Source organism: Branchiostoma belcheri, unplaced genomic scaffold (genome assembly GCF_001625305.1).
Source record: "Branchiostoma belcheri isolate BF01 breed outbred unplaced genomic scaffold, Haploidv18h27 scaffold32, whole genome shotgun sequence".
In the NCBI taxonomy this organism is placed as follows: Eukaryota; Metazoa; Chordata; class Leptocardii; order Amphioxiformes; family Branchiostomatidae; genus Branchiostoma; species Branchiostoma belcheri.
In genome coordinates, this window is record NW_017803932.1 from 1,661,340 (window position 1) to 1,670,413 (window position 9,074).

The 9,074-nt window shown below is 39.0% G+C and overlaps 1 protein-coding gene across 3 annotated transcripts; it reads left to right on the top strand.

Moving 5' to 3' along the window:
- The first annotated feature begins 649 nt into the window (after positions 1–649).
- Positions 650–7,114, top strand: LOC109474854 (CMP-sialic acid transporter 1-like). Of its 3 annotated transcripts, XM_019775308.1 has the most exons (8): positions 650–833; positions 1,897–1,954; positions 2,258–2,431; positions 4,448–4,565; positions 4,856–4,902; positions 5,041–5,180; positions 5,475–5,648; positions 6,043–7,114. In XM_019775308.1, exons 3-8 carry the CDS (start codon positions 2,320–2,322, stop codon positions 6,535–6,537), a joined length of 1,086 nt encoding a protein of 361 aa, XP_019630867.1. In that variant the 5' UTR covers positions 650–833; positions 1,897–1,954; positions 2,258–2,319; the 3' UTR covers positions 6,538–7,114. The 3 variants fall into 3 exon arrangements, with proteins under 3 accessions (XP_019630867.1, XP_019630866.1, XP_019630868.1); XM_019775307.1 differs by lacking the exon at positions 1,897–1,954; XM_019775309.1 differs by lacking the exons at positions 650–833; positions 1,897–1,954; positions 2,258–2,431 and adding an exon at positions 3,417–3,546.
- The last annotated feature ends 1,960 nt before the right edge of the window (positions 7,115–9,074 follow it).

Below are 9,074 nucleotides of genomic sequence, written 5' to 3' on the forward strand. Positions count from 1 at the left end.
GTTTCCCAGCTGGAACTTGTCCGCTTTTAATACATTGTAATAAAGATATGTGAATAAATAATCCTGCGGGTGAATAATCAGGTGCACTGTACGTAACTTCCAGAAGCAGGACAATCGCGAAACTTAAATATGCAGACCATCTTCAAGTCCGTCCGACCCGCAGACTCTTTGAATGGAACAGATGTTGTTCCGGCAGCGATTCCAGAGAGACCCAAAAACCAAGGAGGTTTGCAGAAGCATAACCATGGAGCCACGTCTAATTCATCCCTAAGCATCCTGATCAGATAGAAGGTAAATGAACAAGAGGCTCTGCAACTCAAACCAATCTTCACACGTTCAGATCGGCGGCAAAACTGATTGATGAGCAGCTCCAACTGGAACTAATTTAAAGTACCCGCGTATTGGTCATCGGACGAGTCCAATTTGGATGACGGGGATTCAGACGCTAACTTCTTTTTCCCCCTAAATATGATTGAACTGAACGATTCTATCTGGTATGCTTGAAAACATTTTATTTAATACGATTTAGCTTATTGGCTTTCTATATCACTACAATTGCACATGTACATTTTATATTTAATCATATTTTGCTTTTGCAATGGTATAATCTACTTTGACCTTTGTCCCATGACCTACTAAAGAACGATCGGATAATGATGAACACAGACAGTGTTCGTCATAGCTGTGCAGACAATGGGTAAACTTAGGAAATTCAAAAGCTAGAACTGAAAGTCGGTGAGCTCGAGTCTCCTGTGAAGGTTGATAAGCTGGAGGACGTTTTTCTCACAAGCACAAGCCATGCGTCCGCAGCAGAACAGAGGCCAGGTCTACAAGTAAGGAAATATAACGTTATGCCAATTTTATATTATTAGCCAACATTTTTGGTTGCAAAACTGAAAAGACAGAGGCCAGTCTGTCCACACGGTTGCCAGGCTAATCAATAAGAATTGTTTTTTCTCTAAATACTGATAGGCTAAATTTGCCAATTAGAATTTTTTTTTTCTTTTTTCGCTGTTTTTAGCCTGTCAATAATTTTTTTTTAAATTTACACTATTGACAGGCATAAAATTTTTCAGAATTGACAGTTTTTATACTAAACCATATTTTGGGCATTTGAAAACAACTCAAAAGGCATTATACGCTGACACTATTTTGACTGTCTCCTTTCACCCCTTTATTATTCCAAGGACATCATATATAGTATTTTATGTTTACCGAAGGAGAACATATTGTTTTTGCTCCATTTCTTCTTTTGTTCCAAACACTAACCTCTGACCTGACCTGGCCAATGGCCTCTTTTCTTTACGTCTGTCACTATAGTAACTGGTGTCGGGTTACACAATGTGGCAATTTCATAGTAGGCATTTAGACTCCTGTCACCATATACATGTATGTGAATTTTCTTTGAGTAAGAATTAACAGAGCAGACCATATCCGAAGGTAAACATTATGCATTTGCTTTGCAAATGTTACCTATCTAGTTATACAGTGTATTCTATTTGAACCAAAACAACACATCCGGCTTGCTGTGGGACAGGATGTTATACATGTATGGAACTCCTGTGCAGTGGGCACAGAGTGACAGACGTTTCCCTACCATGCCAGGTTCCCAAGAATCATGAAGCTCTGTGTGCCTCTGTATAAGTGGTAGAATAACCTAGGTCAAAGAGTTTCCTTTTGCTATGACTTAAGCAAGGAGGTTTTAAACCTTCTTGTTTTAAAAAAGAAGCAGGAGGATACAGGATATTTGCATCACACAAGGGGAACAGGACATTTCAAACTGCACTGCACTGGCTTGAACCGCTCTGGACTCAACTACCTGATCAGAATGTCGTGATCACTTGTGAACTGCCATAAACTGCCTTGTCCAAGAAATATGAGTCTTGGTCCTTTCAGATGGGTCAAGACATACCACCACTAGCCGCTCAATGTTCTGGGTGTACAATTGAACAAGGTGCTTTGGGTGCTTTATTAATCCTCCATTAGCAACATACAAGACAGTAGTACAAGATCAAGTATACAGCTAGTGTTCCTGGAGTTAAAGTACTTAAACATCATACAAATACACTACATCAAAATTGAAACATTATTTACATACAACTTAACATATAACTTTATATTTAAAAGTGACATCACATGTGCCTATCAACCATCTACGTTTGTGCTCTATCAACTGCTGCAAGGTGTTTGGACTGGATAGCTTTTTGTCACCAATCCATAGCAATGTATGATACTATCAATCTGAAAAATATTTCAGGTCTGCCTCTCCACCAGCCCCCTTTTCCAGAAGCCAGAACAAGATGATGCAGTAGCAGCAGCATGGCAGGATGGTTACGGGTGGTCCTCCCAAGGCTGCGTCTCAGGAGGCTCTTTCCAACAAGATGGAGTGCAGCTGTGTTCCTAGCCTACATGATATTATTTATCAATCAAGGTAAGAGTAAAGATATGGTCAGATGCACCAAGAAGCTATCCCGAAATACAGCTCTGTATGCTATACCTGCCTTACTTTTTCCTCCTTATGAAGGCACAGTGGATGTAAAACAGTGTGGCTTTTTTAATTAATTATGCAAATTAGGCCCTTATCTGTATAATTCTTATCTGTTAATGTTTCACCTCCACAGATTACATAATTGTTACTTGTATTACTGTTGTATTATGTAAAATACTGGAATGATAGAATCTCCTCATTAATTATGCAACTGTCCTCAAGTGCATAATTCATATTTGATTGTGTACATGTCTGTCGCGAGGGGTCTGGCATCCAGACTGGTAGTGACTATGAATTGAGCATGTAACATTACAAGGAGATTCAGACACTGTGACAGTAGAGATTTCATGCTGCTAGAATCATAGTCTAGATACTGATAGAATTGCAATTAGCTATAGGGTTAGGGTTTAAGTCAGGTTACTATAAACAGATCTCGAGACTCTCTCAGTGGTACCACCCATTATAACAGTAGATCTGGATCTGTGGAACAGCTCATTGTACCAGAGGGGATATCTGTATTGAACTGGCCCCTTGTGTACCAAACTTTCCTTCATTAATCCCCCCTGGCAGGTGCAGGCCCTCTAATCTGTGCCACTTCAGGTCCACTTCAGATCTGTATCCTGGACTGAGAGTTGTTGTGGACACACCCTATAGGCTGGAGTAACAAATCAATACATTTGAATGAACTGATCAGGCCACATATCCTGTTAGAAACATTCTTCTTTTTCTTGATTCTTCCATTTTTGTTTATAATATATATATAAACAGAAAAATGGAAAGCAATAACAGAACTAAGTTTGTCATATAAATTATTCATAATGCCCTGTTTCTATCAGCTTGTGCTTTTGTTTTTTTTATAGTGTCCAAGATATTGATTTTTGAAGCCCACTTGTTGAACGGGAAAATAGGACTGGGTAGGTTTACTTCCCCTTTCCCATAGCTATATGTGATAATCGTCACCATGCAGTTCGGATGTCTTGTCGGCGAGAAATTCTGCTTCCCCAATGAGAAGAGTTTGGTCATCTTTGTTTGTTACTTTTCTGCCTTTGTTTTACATGGTAAGGTATATGCTCTGTTATTCATTTAGGGTTGTCCTGCCCCAACCATTTGTAACATTATTTTTTTTTGTACAGTATTACCTGCTGCCACCTAGTCTATGCAGGGAATTGGCACAGTGCCAAAAATTCAGTTTCACAAGATGGTGTTCCATTCATTGTAATTTTTTTTTAAATTACTGGATAATTCCAATAAGTAACGTTATATGTACCCCTTGTCTTGGACCGAATTAACAACTTATCAGATGACACTCTTACTAGACCTGTTACACATGCATTAGACCATAGCAAAGCTAAGCATGCTTGCATATAGTTCGTCAAATACACCTACCAATTTTAGACCAATCTTTGTCTGAATTATCAAAAACAACACTGTTATCTGAGCAGCATTTGGTCTGATACAAATTTTACCCTTTGGAATAAATATTTAGTTCTCAGCAATTCACAAAAAAATGACAAAAGATGAAAAGTGTTGAATTACATTTAATTTAGTATGTGATGTGTGAAGCTTGTTGTTACAGGGGAACTCTTAAATAACTGTTAGTGTAACCACATGGTGTCTTGTGTAAGACTTAGTACAACTCTGCACTGCATGGATTTGCACAATGTAGCTGAGGATAGAGTTTTCTAGATCTTCTCTGTACATTTTGTTACATGAGGGCCTGCATGGGGGGTAGTGATTACAAATTACGCAAAATTTTCACTGCCGATACAAATTACTTTTAATTCTCAGAGCTCATTACAAACAGTTACGCCCTACAGCTAATGTACTGATTACAAATTACGATGATTTTGAGCGACTGACTACGGATTACAAAGATTGAAAAAGGAAGATTACAAAAAAGGGCATGCAGGCCCTCTTATAGTATCGTGCCCTCAGGTGGATATGTGTTTATTTGTGCAGGAATCCTGGTGACTGCCAGTCGGAAGGCGGACAATACTTATCCCTACAACACAGTTACTGTGGTGATGATCACAGAGATCTTAAAACTGATGGTTGCCACACTGCTGTATGTTAAAGAGTGAGTATAATTTTCCAAGTTGTCAATGACAGCATAAAATATGTAATATATCATGTTACTAAAAACACTCCCTCCAATGTCATCACAATACAAAATATTACAGTATTATAAACTGATATTAACTAGAGAATCTTACATTTTTTTAGGAAATACAGCATATTTCACTCCATCTCCCTCCTATGTAAAGATGGACTCTTCCATATTGACCCTTTACTGAAATCACCATCCCAAAGTAATCATCAGCAGATAACTTCATCATGTCTAATTCTAAGTCCTTCCTTTCTTGACAGCAACTCATTTCAGGAACTGCTAAGAGTCATTGTGAGGGACAAGAAAGGTAAGGGAAATATTTCTACTGTGTTAGACCATGGCATAGCTTTGGATGCTATTATTGTACTATTATATATCACTACAATCAAATTTGTGTTCTGATAATGAATACAGTTTCTCATTTGAGACTGTTGTATCTCCTCAGTGTTAGTCTTGTATGTGGTGCCAGCATCGCTCTACTGTCTGTACAACAACCTCCAGTTTGTGAACCTGGCTGTGTATGACCCCACCACCTACTACCTACTGCTGCAGTTCAGGGTTGTCACCACCGGAATTGTCTTTCAGGTAAGTTGTAAATATCTTGCCTTTGTATCTTCAGTCTAGTCCTTGCTGGTTAGAAAATACATGTACAATGTACCTAGAAAATGCGTACATCAAAAAGACCTGGCAAAAAACTCTTTACATCTGTACTTAATAGAGAAATAGTATAATTTAAGGGGAGAGATGGATTCAAACTTCAAATTTAAATCAAAAATTAAGTAACCCCTTAACTATCTTACATTAATAAAATTATATCCACCCTACCTAAAATAAACCCAGTATGCAGTGCGACTTACTGAATTCCTTGTTTCCATGTAGATTCTGTTCAAGAAGACACTGAGTAGACTGCAGTGGTTGTCACTAGTCCTGCTGACTATCGGCTGTGTAGTTAAACAGATCAAGCATGACACCCATATGAGAGATGTGGTGTCGTTTGGCGGCCAGTCTCTCAGTCTCCACCTGAATGCCAACCTGTTACACATCCTTCTCCAGGTAATGACCTTCTCTGGTTCTTCCCATTTCTTACAAATGTCAGGAACTGAAAGGTTATGTTTATTCAGCCGTGACTGCAGTCCTATATTGATGTGTACACTGCAGGTGGAATTGTATGTTTATTGTGCATTGTATCGTATTTGTATTGTATACTACACTTTGTCTAACTCCTTTTCATGGAGGTAATGATACAGACTGTACCTCAATGTTCAATTTTTCAACAACCCTCAGTGAGTTTGAATGGACTTCAGTCAGGTTTTCTAACACCAGTCAGCAATCTTACTGCTTGCAACAATTACTATTCTATCGGTTGATTTGTTCATTAAATGAATATTTTGGTATGTGTACATATGATGCTGTTGTTGTTGAAATGTGTAGCTCTTCTATTTTTCAGGTGTTCTGCTCATGCTTTGCTGGTGTGTATACTGAGTTCCTGTTGAAGGGAGAAAAGTCCAGTCACGTGCCCCTCATGATGCAGAATGTCTTCATGTACCTGGACTCCATCATATGCAACATGTGTGTGCTGGCCTACACTGGCGACCTGCTGTCTGCCTTCACCACAGAGAGCATCAACTCCATACTTCAGCCGACTGTCCTTCTAGTTACCCTCAACCAGACTGCCATAGGCATCATCACCAGTCTGTTCCTCAAGAGTCTCAACTCTATACTCAAGACCTTTGCTAGTGCTTTAGAACTCATGTTCACAGCAGTCTTATGCTGGTATATCTTTGGCATTCCTGTTGATATCTTTACTTTCATTGCCATCGTGATTGTTTGTCTGGCCACCTTTCTCTATTCCCTGAACCCTGTTGTCAATCCAGCTCCAACTAGACAGACAAGGGACTCTGACATGGAACAAGATGGCAAACAGAATGGACCTGGGGTTTAGTTCTTTGGGGCTTATTAGAAAATGCACTATGCTTCGTCTTAAGTATTACACTTATTACACCAGTTTGATGGAAGAGAGAGAGACGGGGGGAGGACAGTATGGAGTCTAGAAAGAGCAAGGTTATAGGGGAGACTAGAACCTCCTTGGGAGGAGGGATGGAGTCTAGTTAGAAGAGAGGGATGGAATCTGGGGTGAAGTGGTGGTTGGGACAGAATGTTTTCCTCACATTTTAAACTTCTGAAAACGTTGAAGAGAAACAGCATGGTCTAAAACATTCCCAAATGTTATAGATACCATAAATATTGTATGTTGCTTACAGTTCTAACTTGCACATCAAGTTACTCAGATGATAATACAGATAATACTGGGTGATACTGGGAATGCAGGAATACTAGTTGAGGTGTATCGTCTGTGTTTCAAGTTGTTGCATATGTCACATTGACATATCCTGTATTTGTCATGATCAGTATTTCAAATTGCTATTGTACTGATGTAAATAGTTGACTTTCAATATGGCATTTCCATGTTAGTCATTGTTGTTGAATTAAAAATGTGGCAATACTTCTCTTAACTACAAGATCATTTTTTTCTTAGTACAGTCAAACCTGTACTAGCGGTCACCTTGGCATTGCGGTCACCCGGCCATAGCGGTCGGTTTTTGCCGGTCCCTTGAATTTTTCCCATCGACGTAAGCATTAAGAATCGCGTATATAGCGGTCACTGTTCAACGCGGTCAGCGGTCACCCCATTCCGGTCCCGCCGGCTGTCAACATCGCCGATAGCGGTCACGGCTGGCCGGCTGTTACCCGCTAAGCACCACGTACGTAACACCACCCGACCTCGGGCTACGGCCGTTAGGACGTTCAATCAAGCCTCGTGATAATTTTGTGGCCGCTACATTATTAAAATGTGAACTGAAATTAGACTCCAGATGTGTATGAAATAAAGGAAAACTTGATTTGAAATAAAGGAAAAGGAAAACAAGAACAGTAAATGGCAACCAGTGATTTTGTATATTTTAGTGGGAAGGTTTCATAGTCCCAGTAGATCAACTGAGTATCATGTCGAGTGCATGCAGTTTTGATATATAATTTTTTTTCAAGCCCACAACTAAAGCAAAAGAACAACAATTGAATTATAACATGTAATGTTACATTTGAAAAGAGACTTACCTGTGCAATGAATGTTTTCATATGTTTGAGAATAAAGACATAAATACATCTTTGTTCAATGGTACTGAAAGCATGTGTCACTTGGGGGGGGGGGTGCAGGGGCAACTAACCGCCATTTCTCTATAGTGGTCACCTGGCCATAGTGGTCAATTTTGGCAAGTCCCTTGAGTGACCACTATAGACAGGTTTGACTGTACTCCATTCCCTACTCATTACATTGATGAGGGTATACTAGTATAACATCCTGTATACATCTATGTGTACCTTAGGAAGCACTTAGAAGAGGACCTGAGTGATGCACTAATTCATGTCCAGTGTCAGTTTGAAATGGCAGAAGTTGGCAGAGCAGGGAATTAGCTTTCATTGCACAGACCTTGTTGCATCTCATCTCAGCCACCATCAGTACATCTACAGTACATGTATGTGATGTACATGTAAACTGATCTGTTTACCCTGGGTTTTCTATTGACTCCAAATGTATCCTCTTGTCTAAACCCATCTACATGTACATGTACATGCATATGTAACCATCATCGATCTCAATCATAAGACCTACTGGATACCACAGCTACAAGGTCTCTTTATGTATTATGCCCAAACCTTAAGAAAAGTCAGATACAACTGATTTATCTAAGCACAAAGTTTATTTTTCAATGTACAGTAAAAAGATATTTGCCTCATACACACTTGTTAAAGCAAAAAACTTGACTTGTTAAAGCATTCCCATCAAACAACAAAATATAGAACACCTAACCATAACATTTCTGTGATCACAGAAGTAGGAAGAATGAAAAACTTTGTACAGTGATCATAATGTACATAAATGTGTATTTCTATACAAGAAAGAATCATCACAATCTTATCCAAGATTTACCAAGATAAATGCAGAAAACATTTTAAACCTCTCAGATTTCATGACGTAGAATTCTAAATACACCAACTTGAAGATTTTTGTACTATAATAGAATTACAGCAGTCATAAAAATGCCTATGCTCCTTGTGCAGTGGTACAGCAGTATTATTGATGGTGATAAACAGCTTCCCCTAAAGTCCTGTCAAATGTCCTCTAGTCGACTTGTGGATTGCTCTTGAAAAGATACTCAGCCTGGAACAAAGAGAGGAGGCCATGAGAAATAGTGAGATTGGTTCACTTACATCCAAACTAGTTCTGGGGTTTCTAAATACACCATTTCATTTAAGTTTCTTCTTAAACCAGGACATTCACTTGGGTTATTACAATGGGTTTTTAGGTTGCACCTGGCTTTCAATAACAATTGACCACAATATATTAATCAAAAACAACTAAAAAGGTAACATTTGCTAAGCAAAATGCATAATATTTACCCTCGCATATGTTCTGCTCTG